This window comes from Nelumbo lutea, chromosome 4, assembly GCF_056320005.1.
Source record: "Nelumbo lutea isolate HS-2025 chromosome 4, American lotus-T2T, whole genome shotgun sequence".
Taxonomy (NCBI): Eukaryota; Viridiplantae; Streptophyta; class Magnoliopsida; order Proteales; family Nelumbonaceae; genus Nelumbo; species Nelumbo lutea.
In genome coordinates this window covers 36,046,990-36,059,534 of record NC_142687.1, presented here as the reverse complement: position 1 = coordinate 36,059,534, position 12,545 = coordinate 36,046,990, and the positions used below count along the sequence as shown (strand labels likewise).

General features: G+C 39.4%; 1 protein-coding gene across 2 annotated transcripts in view; it reads right to left on the bottom strand.

The window, feature by feature from the left end:
* Window positions 1–12,545, bottom strand: part of LOC148855194 (putative serine/threonine protein kinase IREH1) — a 43,008-nt gene that overhangs the window by 8,066 nt on the left and 22,397 nt on the right. For both annotated transcript variants that reach the window (XM_088982503.1, XM_088982504.1), the window contains exons 5-9: window positions 11,759–11,931; window positions 11,251–11,497; window positions 10,906–10,998; window positions 10,680–10,820; window positions 10,485–10,577 (exon numbers count right to left, since the gene is read on the bottom strand). In XM_088982503.1, the coding sequence (XP_088838629.1) occupies window positions 10,485–10,577; window positions 10,680–10,820; window positions 10,906–10,998; window positions 11,251–11,497; window positions 11,759–11,931 (747 nt within the window). The remainder of the gene's footprint in view (window positions 1–10,484; window positions 10,578–10,679; window positions 10,821–10,905; window positions 10,999–11,250; window positions 11,498–11,758; window positions 11,932–12,545) is intronic.

Below are 12,545 nucleotides of genomic sequence, written 5' to 3'. Positions count from 1 at the left end.
TTACTTGGCTAACCCATCAGCAAGTGAGTTGGCATTTTTTTCACCCAACTGTACTTCACCTCAATGTCCCTAGCAAGCCATTTGAATTTTTTCCTTTCATTTCTATAGCTCCACATGCTACTGTTTTCTTTCTTTAGCCATCTAACCACCATCTCCGAATCACCTTCAAGGACCAATCTTCTGATGTTCAACTCTCTTGCTTTTTGATTTCTTCCAGAGCTGCAAAGATCTCAGCCCTGAGAGAATCACCTTCTCCAATTGGGCCTGAAAACAAGGCTAGAATAATCCCTTCCTCATTCCTGAACACACCCCAATCCCAAAAGGCCCTGGATTCCTTAAACTACTTGCATCAAAATTTAGTTTTATGAATCTAAAGGGTGGGGAAGTCCAAGAGGGGCTAGAAATCCTCTTAATCTGAACAGAGCTAACTACCTCTTTCCAATTTCTCAGCAAGTCAGTCATGGAAAAATCTGTAAAAAGGTCCAATGATCTCAGCCAGTGAACCACCCTTAAGTGTATCAGTTCTATTAAGCTCTCAGAGGTTCTTTCCTTGTCTGAAAATATACATGAGTTTCTTTCTTCCTGTAAGGATCAACAAACTGCTGCCCTGATGCATCTCCACATAATCCTCCCTCTTTTCTTAGGCCAGCTGAAATAGGAAGGAGAGAACAAACTTTGCACATTCAAAGGGGGATTCCAATTATGACAAAAAAGGGAGAAAGCCCACTCCCAAATAGTTTTAGCAAACAAGCAAAGTAACCACAAGGTGGTGGCCAGTTTCCCCATCAACCCTACAAAGACAGAGAGAGCACCTATTTGGGGATAAACAAGAATTAGGTCTCTTTCTTTGAAGCACGTCACTTGCGTTGATTCTTTCTACGAAAGTTTCCCAGCAAAAACTACCAACCCGAGGAGGAATAGGCTTGCTCCAGACCTCTTTAACAGGGAAGGGCAACCCAAGAGGAGCAGGAGGTTGAGTTAAGGTTTCAAAGAACGAGGCACAAGAGAAGGTACCCAAGGAGGAGGGGTTTCAAATTCTGGTATTTTCCTTAGTAGGGTCCAGGAAAACATTTTCAATGATGTTTAACAAAGTCAAAATGCAACCCAAATCTGTATCCCTGATGGCCCTTCTTAGGCCCAACTTCCACCCAAAACCAGAAGTTGAATCTAAAGGAACTAAGAAAGAAGAGATAGGTTCGTTTTTGAGGTCTGACATACTCCATATGAATTTATCATTACTAGAAAGACCACCAATAAACCAGCTATAGAACTCCAATAAATGTCTAAAAATTATCCAAATAAGGCTTGCTTAAGTTTTGCTAACAGAAGTTTCAAGGATTTCAAAGATTGAAAATAGCTCTTATCATGTTAAAAATAACAAAGTACTTGGAGACCTGTAAACTCTAAAAACTCTTGTATCATTTAATGAATTTATTTCAAAGGCCTAGGAGTTTTTCTAGGAATTTTGGACAAGATTTCAAGAGTGTTTTTGTTGGTCTTGGAATTTTCAGTGGACCAAATAGGGTCAAACCATGCATCTTGTTGATATTTAACTATTGAAAACTGACTCCAGTAGATTTTAGATTACCTCATTACTGGTTTTAACAAGAAACAAGATGATTAGAGATATGTTTTCAGATCTAACTAGCCATCATCACCCTTTCAGTGCATTTGGTTAGCTCCAAAAGGCCCACTGATGCCTGAAGTTTTGCCCTAATTAATAAGTGATTAGGTCAACACTTATCACTTATTAGTGATGCAGATAAATATTTCATTTATTCTTTTAACATGTTAAAACTTAAATAATCACAAAAATACCCCTCAACAACTCCAACGTGATAGTTTAATCAGGCTTAAGACTCCCATGCACCACTTAAATGTGCTACACTGTCTAATAGGCCATATTTTAGGGCAATTTGGTGATTCTGGGAATACTTTTTGGTTACTTAATATTCGCTACCTCTATAAAATTCTCTCATAGTACATCTGGCCTTCTTCCTGCTGAACTTCGATTGACCAGAAACTGAAGTTAGGTAATTTGGCTCAAAACAAAATCCATGAAGACCAAAATCTCCCTTGATTGATCATATCTCAAGAATGATCATGTTGAGACCTCTCTACTTTACCATAACCACCACCATGTAAATCTTCACCTTTAAAGGGAGAGTCCTCCCCTTCAACTGCAAACTAAAGTGTAGGAAGGGACAATCAATCCGATCCAAACAATTAAAAGATGTATGTCTTGCTTAAAGCACAGATTACCTTATTCCAAAAAGAGAAGACAGACCAACAGTTGTGGTTTTTGAAAAAAAAAAATCTACCCAGTCCAAACCCACCTCCACAAATTTAATTCTGGATATGCATAAAAGAAGCATCCAACAAGACACTGACAGAAACAATCCTTCTTGTTGAAATAACTTAGCATATTTAACTTTGGTGCTGCAAGGGCACCTTTGTAATTTTATCCTTTCTTTTTTCTGTATAGTCGCCTTAGTATAAAGACCAATTAAACTGGCGCCGCCAGTTGACTTTTGTCTCTCCCAATTCTGTCTCTCTCCTCTCTCTTCTCTCTTCTCCTTCTTCTCTTCTCTCTGTTCTGGAATCATACCATCTCAGCACCAAGAAAACATGGTATCAGAGCGGCAGATCCAATCTCCTCTTTCCTTTTTTGTCTATTGCTGATTGAACCAAAGAACAAGATCTCTGGTGGACGTGTGAGGAAGCTCACTGTAAGACAGTTCTTTCCTCTTGGTCGAGAGCCCAGAAATTATCAGGGGAAAGAAAAATCAAATGCTGTGAATCAGCTTCGAATACTGTGAGTTTTTTTTTAATTTTTCTTCATCAGTTCTGTGGATCGAACTGATCCTTTTGTACCCAGATCAGTGGGTTATGTGGGTCTAATGACCTGCGGCTGGTGTGAGAGTTTCTTCTCTCAATGTAAGTGGATCAGTGATCCTTCCTATGCCCTGAAAGGTGTGTTTTCTTCAAGACTGCAGATCTGTAACTGCTGCGACAGCAGTTTATTTCCTTCTATTTACATTGAACTTAAGTTACTGTGTGAAAGTTGATTTATTGCCAGAGGGAATGGTCAGATCTGTTTCTTTGATATACCTTACACATCTGAAATGGTGTGTGATCAGTCTAAAATGGTTCAGTAAAGAAAAAAAAATCTGAGAATAGTAATGGTGTGTGACCAGCTTTGATCTCTTTGTGTGAGAACAAGTTTCTTGTGTCCAGAAGTGTGATGTGTGATCAGTCTAAAATGGTTCAGTAAAGAAAAAAAATTCTGAGAATAGTAATGGTGTGTGACCAGCTTTGATCTCTTTATGTGAGAACAAGTTTCTTGTGTCCAGAAGTGTGACTGAACTGAGACAGCAACCTGTTTTTTGACTGTACTGTGAGTCTGAACTGAATTAAAAAAAAGCTCGTTCTCTAGCTGGATTGTGACTGATCAGATTCAGCATCTATGTCTTCTGAAGTTTCTGGTATATCTGGTGTTATTTCTAGTCAGAGTGGGATGAGCAGAGGTTTTGACATGAGTTTTCCCATGGCTGTGATTCCCTTTGATGACTCAATTACCTAGAATGGTCAAGGGGAATCAAGCTCTACATTACTGCAAGGGGAAAAGCGGGGTATATCAATGGCAGAATTAGAGAACCCCAGTCGAGTGGTCTGGAACATGATAGGTGGAACCAGGAAAACAGCATGGTGATGTCATGGCTGTTATTGTCTATGCTGCCACAAGTGAGAAAGACCTTCATGTGTGCTGAAACAGCTCATGAGATATAGGAGCAGGCACAGTCTACATACTCCGAACAACGGCATTATGCTAAAATATATCAGTTGCAGGCTGCCTCCTCAACTTGTAAATAGGGGGAGAGGAGTCTCTCCATCTACTATTCAGACCTGACTTCTGTTTGGAAGGAACTCGATCACTATCAAAATATAGACCAGAAGTGTGATGCAGATGCCAAAGCATACAAGTCCCTGGTTTCACAGCAAAGAGTGTTTGCCTTTCTCCTAGGGCTGAATCCTATATATGAATCTATCAGGGTTCAGATATTGGGGGGTAAAGACCTCCCATCCATACAAGAAGTATATGCTCTAGTACAGTTAGAAGAGAACAAACAGAATGTGATGAATAATCCTGAGGGGGAGCATGTTGCTTTAGCAGCTAAAGGGGGTGTTGCTATAGGTGGTGAAAACTCCTTCAAGAAGAGTGACTCCCAGAAGAAAGTTGATGACAACGATAAGCTATGGTGTACACGTGTCGTGGAAAAAGAACTACCTCTCTCTTGGTGGGAGAATTACTCTTATTAAGGCCACGCTTGCTAATTTACCTATCTATTTCCTGTTAGTGTTTAAAATCCCAGTGAATGCTGCTAATAGATTGGAGAAGTTAATGAGGGATCATAGAGTTAGTTGGGAGATAGTTTGTAGGAGTAAGACTTGTGGTGGTTTAGGGCTTGGGAATATTAGGAGAAGGAATATGACTCTATTGGGAAAGTGGTTGTGAAGATTCCCCTTGGAGGAGAAGCTATGGGCTAGAATAGTGGCAAGTATTCATGGGCTGGAGCATAATGGATGGGACGTTGGAATCAGAGCTAGGACCACAAGCAATTCTCCTTGGAAAGCCATTCATGACCTATTACCAGTTTTCTCCCCTAATATTAGGTATGACTTGAATTCCGGTAACTCCATAAAATTCTGGGAACAAACCTGGGTGGGGAGTGCCCCTCTAAAGAATCAGTTTCCTTCTTTGTATGCTCTTTCTGATCTGAAAAATGAGCCAATATCGTCTTTTACCACCCCTTCCTCTTCCACTTCTGAGATTGGGTGGAACTTGGGTCTAAGAAGGGATTTGAAGGAAGGTAGGACTGGTGGACTAACTTAAGAATTGGTGCAGAGCAATATCTCCTAGGGTTGGTAGTTTTTGTTGGGAAGCCTATCTGGAAAGAATCAACACTGGTGATCTACTCCAAAAGAAGAGACCCAATACTTGATTGTCACCTCAGTGGTGTATTCTTTGTAAAGCGGATGGGGAGACTGGTTTTCACCTACTGGTGTCTTGCCATTTTGCGAGGTCAATTTGGGAATGGGCTTTTTCCCTATTTGGATGTAGTTGGAGTACCCCATCAGACTTGCAAGGCCTTTTTTCCCCTTCTCTTTTCAGGTGGGGGATAAAAAGGGGAAGGAGAATGTGGAGAGGACTAAGGGTTGCAGTATGTTGGACACTTTGGGAAGAAAGAAACTCCAGGATATTCTCAGAAGTTCAAAGAGGAGCAGTAGATCTGAGGGCTATCATTCATATTAGGGCGGTACAGTGGCTGAAATCTTTCGAGCTTTTCACAGATTAAACTGTGGATGACATGTTGAGGAAGTGGGGTGAAAGTGCAAGTTGCACACAGACTAAGTCAGTAATGAGTGTGGCTTGGACCCCTCCACCTAGTGGATTCGTGAAACTAAACTTTGATGGGTGTAGCAGGGGAAATCCGGGACAATCGGGGATTGGGGGTGTTTTTAGGGATGAAAATGGGGTCATTTCTGCCATGTTCTCAGGCCCAATTAGAGTGGATGACTCCCTTAGAGCTAAGATCTTTGCAGTTATGGAAGGAGTCAAGAAAGCTAAGGAGTTGAACATCAGGAAACTCTTAATTGAAGGGGATTCAAAGGTGGTGATAGGGTGGCTGATTAAAGATCACAATGGCTTATGGAAGTACAATAATGAGAAGAGGAAATTCAAGTGGCTGGTGCGGGAGATGGAAGTTAAGATACGTTGGGTTAAAAGATCTGCCAATTCCCTAGCTGACGGTTTAGTTAAACAAGGGGCAAAAAGGGATTCACTTTTTTGGGCTAAGCTGTAACTATAGTGTGTTTTCTTTCTTTTTTGCCTTTTCTTGAAGTTCTTTGTTGCTCTTGGAAGATAAGCGTGTTTGTCTTCCTATTGTAAATCTTATATTGATGAGTTAAGTGTTATTGATCAAAAAAAAAAAAAAAAGCTATGGTGTACACACTGTCAAAAGACTTGGCATACTCGGGAGACATGTTGGGAGCTTCACGGGAAGCCAAAGTGGGCTCAGGAAATGAGTAAAAAGCCGGATCAGAATAAAAAGCCAAGACAGCAAGGTCAGAGAAAGTTTAATGCAACAAATTTAGCCTCTCAAGAGCCTCAATCATCTACCACTACTATGAGTCCTTTCAGGACTAATCGAAGGGAAGATATCATTAATTCTTTCCGTGACCATCTGGAATTGTATGGGAAGGCAATCTCCCAGATGGACTCTGCCTCTCCACCCTCAACTTCCTTTGCAATTGCATCAGGTAATGGTAACTCTACCATAGCTTTCCATGTGTCCTCTCATCCCACAGACTCCCCTTGGATAATAGATTCCGGAGCCTCGACCATATGACAGGTAAGTCCAATTGTTTTCAATCTTATCATCTACTATCTGGACGGGACAAGGTGAGACTTGCCGATGGTTCTCTTTCCACTATAGTTGGTCAAGGAACCATCTCCCTTCCACTTGGACTCACCCTCTCTGATGTTCTACATGTTCCTAAACTGCCCATAAATTTGTTCTTTGTTAGTAGTATAACAAATTCGATGAACTGCTTAATAACCTTTTTTCCTTCCTCTTGCATGATACAGGATTTGGCCTCGGGGAAGACGATTGGTAGAGGTCGTATGGTACATGGTCTTTACATGCTAGAGAGTTAAGTTTGTCTTGTGGCTATTGAGTCTAAGAGTCTGTCTAATAAGAGTTAAGTCCTTTTATGGCACAGTCATTTGGGTTATTTATCTTTTGAGTCATTGAAAGTTTTGCTACCACATTTATTTAAATCAACGTCAATGTCGGATTTCACATGTCAAACTTGTCAGTTGAGCAAACATAGTAGAAATCACTTTACTTCAAAAAATAATAAATTTGATTTTCCTTTCCATATTGTGTATTCCGATGTCTGGGGCCCTATCACTTTAACATCCAAGTCTAGCTATAAATATTTCATTGCACTTATTGATGACTACTCCCGATATACATGGGTGTACCCTATGCAGTCCAGAGATGAAGTACCAAAAATCATTAATGATTTCCAACGCTTGATATTCACTCAGCTTCAAACGGAAATCCAAATTTTCCAATCAGACAATGCCAAAGAATATTTACATAGTAATCTCACGGAGATTTTTGCTTCGTGTGGATCCATACACCGTAGCTCTTGCGCTAGAACCCCCCAGCAAAATGGTGTGGTCGAAAGAAAGAATCACCATCTTGCTCGCGGGTTACTTATACACATGAATGTCCCTAAACTTTTCTGGTTGGATGTTGCGTTGTGTGCTACCTATCTCATCAACCATATGCCATCCCGCTTGTTAGGGTACAAGGCCCCACATCGACTCCTTTTTCCCAAAGCTCCCCTCTTCTCTATTCCTATCCGTGTATTTGGTCGTCGTTGTTTCATCCAGGACCTTTCTCCTACTCGTGGAAAACTTGATCCTCGTACCATTCCTTGTGTCTTCTTGGGTTATCCTTCTTCCCGAAAGGGCTATTGATATTTGGATCCTGTTTCCAAGAAGTACTATGTCTCTACGAATGTGTCTTTCTTTGAAAATGACCCTTTTTTTCTCGATTTCTCCTCAGGGGAGAGTAAAGTGGAGGAGAAACCAGCTCAGGTTCAGGTTCTCCCTTCTTTACCTAACCTTCCTCCATTCCGTGTTTTTCATCGTCACAAGAGCCAGCTAAATTCAAGAGTTGTGGAGCAACTTGAAACTGTACCGCCAACACCATCAAATTCACCGGGGACAGATCATATCCAACCAGGTACTATCATTCCTATTGATGTTTTTGATCCTCTTGCCATAGATATTCCTTTTGGTGATGACCTTGACATTCTCATTGCAAAAAGGGAGTTAGGTCTTGTACCACCAAGTATCCTATTACCCATTTTGTTACCTATGAGAACATCTCACCCTCCTTTCATGCATTCATTTCTTCCATTGACAGCGTCCCTATCCCAAAAAATGTGGCAAAAGATCTCTTGGTACCTGAATGGACAGATGCAATGAAAGAAGAGATAAATGCCCTACATAAAAATGGTACGTGGGAATTAGTGGATCTTCTTGAAGGTAAGGAACCTGTAAGGTGCAAGTAGGTGTTCACAGTAAAGCACAAGGCTAATGGCACAATAGAAAGGTACAACGCTAGGTTGGTGGAAAAAGGGTTTACACAGGTATATGGTGTAGATTATGTAGAGACTTTTGCCCCAATAGCCAAGATGAACTCCATTAGAGTCCTTTTCTCCCTTGCCGCAAATCTTGATTGGGATCTTTATCAGCTAGACATTAAAAACGCCTTCCTAAATGGAGACCTTGAGGAAGAGGTGTACATGGTCCAACCTCCTGGCTTTAGTGCCCAAGGCAAAGAGCAGAAAGTGTGTAGACTAAAAAAGTCTTTGTATGGTCTGAAGCAATCTCCGAGAGCCTGGTATAGCAAGTTTCATCTGGCTATACAACAGGTTGGCTACAAACAATGGCAGACTGACCATACTCTATTTGTGAAAAGAGGGGAAGGAAAGATTGCAGCCTTGATAGTGTATTTTGATGACATAGTGATCACAAGTGACTAGAAGGTTGAAATTCAGACACTGAAAGATTTCTTAGCCACTAAATTTGAAGTGAAGGATCTAGGTCCCCTTCGATATTTCCTTGGAATTGAAGTGGCCCGTTCTCAAAAGGGGATCTTCATTTCTTAGAGGAAATACATCCTAGATCTGTTACAGGATACAGGAAAACTAGGGGTTAAGCCAATCGACTCTCCCATTGATCCAAATCACATACTAGGTGACTATTGTGGTGAAATTGTCAAAGATGTAAAACAATTCCAGAGACTTGTAGGAAGGCTCCTGTATTTATCCATGACCAGGTCAGACATTTTTTTTTTATTAATAACACTTTCATTAACTCATCAAAAGAAGATTTACAATAGGAAGACAAACACGCTTATCTTCCAAGAGCAACAAAGAACCTCACTCAAGAAAAGAAAAAAAAAAAAAAAGAAAACACACTATAGTTACAGCTTAGCCCAAAAAAGTGAATCCCTTTCTGCCCCTTGTTTAGTTAAACCGTCAACTAGGAAATTAGCCGATCTTTTAACCCAAAGTATCTTAACTTCCATCTCCCGCACCAGCCACTTGAATTTCCTCCTCTCATTATTGTATTTCCATAAGCCATTGTGATCTTTAATCAGCCACCCTATCACCACCTCCAAATCCCCTTCAATTAAGAGTTTCCTGATGTTCAACTCCTTAGCTTTCTGTACTCCTTCCATAACCAGGCCAAACATTGCTTATGCAGTTAGTGTTCTTAGTCAATTCATGCACGCTCCTAAGACCACACACTTAGAGGCAGAAGAAATAATACTTAGATACCTAAAGATGTTTCCTGGAGCTAGTTTGTTATACCAAAAGAATGGTCATTTGAAGATTTAAGTCTATACAGATGCTAATTGGGCTGGACCAATTGATGACAGAAAGTCTACTAATGGGTATTGTTCCTTTGTGGGAGGAAACCTAATCACATGGAGAAGCAAGAAACAAAATGTGGTGGCTAGGTCTAGTGCTGAAGTTGAATATAGAGCAATGTCCCATGAGGTGGCTGAAGGCATGTAGATAAAGAGTCTGTTGAACGAATTGGGTTTTCCTGTTGATGGCCCTATGTCATTGTATTGTGATAACAAGGTTGCTATCAATATTGCAGCCAACCTAATTCTTCATAATAGAACTAAACATATAGAGGTTGACAAACACTTCATTAGAGAGAAATTTGTTAATAGAGAAATGTGCACCCCACATGTGAGTTCCAAAGAGCAATTGGCATATATATTTACAAAAGGCTCACATCACTCGCGGCACGAGGATTTATGTGACAAGTTGGGCATGATTGACATCTACGTCCCAACTTGAGGAGTACTGAAATAACTTAGTTTAATTAAGTTTAAAGCCGCAAGGGCACCTTTGTAATTTTATCCTTTCTTTTTTCTATATGGTCGCCCTAGTATAAATACCAATTAAACTAGCGCCGCCAGTTGACTTTTGTCTCTCCCAATTCTGTCTCTCTCCTCTCTTTTCTTTCTTCTCTCTTCTCCTTCTCTTCTCTCAGTTCTGGAATCATACCATCTCAGCACCAAAAAAACACTTCTCTTTTAGAAACCCCTTCTACTAAAACAATTACCTATGAAGAATTGTCATTTTTCCCAATAGATCCCTCCTCATCAACCCCAAGCACGATTGCATCTAGAACCCTCAGAAAAAGGTTATCCATAGAGGTTTACATCCTTCTAATTTAAAACACTTTCTGATAATGCAGAATATCTTACTAACAATAAAACAAGGTGCAAAAATCATAATGTAATTTTGGAAACTTCCAATAATGCCCTACCAACCCCTCATTAGGGGAGCAGCAGGGGAAACAAAATAACCAGATTAACCTTGATATGACCATCATGTGCAATCAATAGATTATCAGGCTTCAAATCACGATGAACCACACGTAATGAATGCAAGTATTCCAAAGCAAGCACCTGGACAACAATTATTTTCAGAAGTTATAAAGCTGTACTGGATGGAAAAAAATAAACCAGAAGAAGACCAAAAAAATCCAGAAAGAATAGACTTAGACTTACAACTTCTGCTATGTATATACGAGCAACATCTTCATCCAAGCATCCTAAATTTCTCAACAAAGAATATAGATCTCCTCCATTCAAGTACTCCATCACAAGATATAAATTCTCGCGACATGTAAAAGAATAGAAAAAACGAACCTAAAAGAAATCAAATTCCAGTTAGACTGTGAACGAATTAGATTTTACTTGAGAACAAAAAACTACGCTCACTAGACCTGCTCACCACAAAAGGATAGCGAACTGAAATTAAAATGTCACGCTCAGCCAAGATGCTCTCAACAGCATTTTTACGAATCATGTCCGCCTTTTTAAGAACCTGTGTATATTATAAATGTATGTAATGATCAACATTTAAAATCTCCATATTGTTCCTAAAAGGCTAAAAGATAGCACAGGTACCACATGAAACAAGATGATTTAAGTACAAAAGGAGAAGAGGATGCAATAAAATAGTCGCATAAGATATGCTAAATAAGTAAAACTTACAAACAAAACAAGAAAAAGTAATTTTTCTCCAAGCATCAAGTCATAAAAAGAACATTCAAACACAAGCATTAAATATAAGCACCTTTATAGCGAAAAGGTCACCAGTTGTTCTTTTCTTTGCCAAGAAAACCCGCCCAAATGCCCCACGGCTGATTGGTTTTATTATTTCAAAGTCATCTATAGAAGTTCGGTCCTTCATAGAGTGAATAGGACTCGTCCTCAAGCTTCGGACAACATCATCTTCTAAAGGGGAATCTTCATCTATTGTGGTACTTGTTATATCCACTTTATCATCATCAACTAGTTCGCAAAGCTGTAAGTATTTCTCCCTGGAGCATTGCAATTGCCATTTGAAGAAAAGCACAAGTTACAGTCAACAAAAGCAAGAAAATGTCAGAAAAATGCAAGGTTGCTAATAAAAAATCTTATGAAACAAATCTGAGAAAAAAGAGAATAGCAGCAACATTGCAGTGGTAAGGTTTCTACTACCCTACCATCAAACTACAATTTAATTAAGGCATTCTGAAATATTATATCCTACCACATTTTATCCACCTACATATAAGCAATTTATGTAGCTAAAATCTGACCTTATTAATTTCTCTATGCGTGCTCCAAACGTCTCCACTGTAAGTGCATCTAGCTTTCTATGGTTAACTACAACCTTTAAGTCTTCAAGGCAGGAGACCAGATATTGCATGGATTGATCATCATCCATGGGTGTATTTGTCGCACATCGAGCAATATCGGCAAGTTCATTCATCTGCGTCGTAAGATTTTTGATAACTCTAAGATCATCAATAGCAAAATTCAATTTACAGATCAATATAACACTCAAGGATTATTGATAGCATAACTTCTAGATATGGTTTTTTATTACATTTTTCTATTTAAAAAAAAAAAAGTGATCAATTATAACCATAGTAACCATTCCTCGTAACAACCAAGAACCAACTTTTACCAATATTTACCATTTTGCATGATAAAGACCAACTTCAAATATATTTCTTGTTTATTGTATAGTACATTGAGTGGAGAAGATTTATTTTCAATCCAAATCAACCTCCAATCTGCTATGATTTTTTTAGATGAGTAACAAGAAATGACTTGTTAACTAAAAAGAGAGATACCTAGAGATGGCAATTTGACCTGTCCCCGTTGGGCCCCGCCCTGTCCCAGTCGGGGTGGATTTTTTTACCATGGATCAGGGTTTAGGGTGGGTTCAGGGAAACCCAAAAGTCCAAAACTCTAAACCCGCCCCGACTATATTATATAAGATAATATATATAATTGTTAATATGTGCTAATATATGTTAACTATATTATAATATTATATATTATATTACATAATATACAATAGTTCCAGGTAGGTTTCAA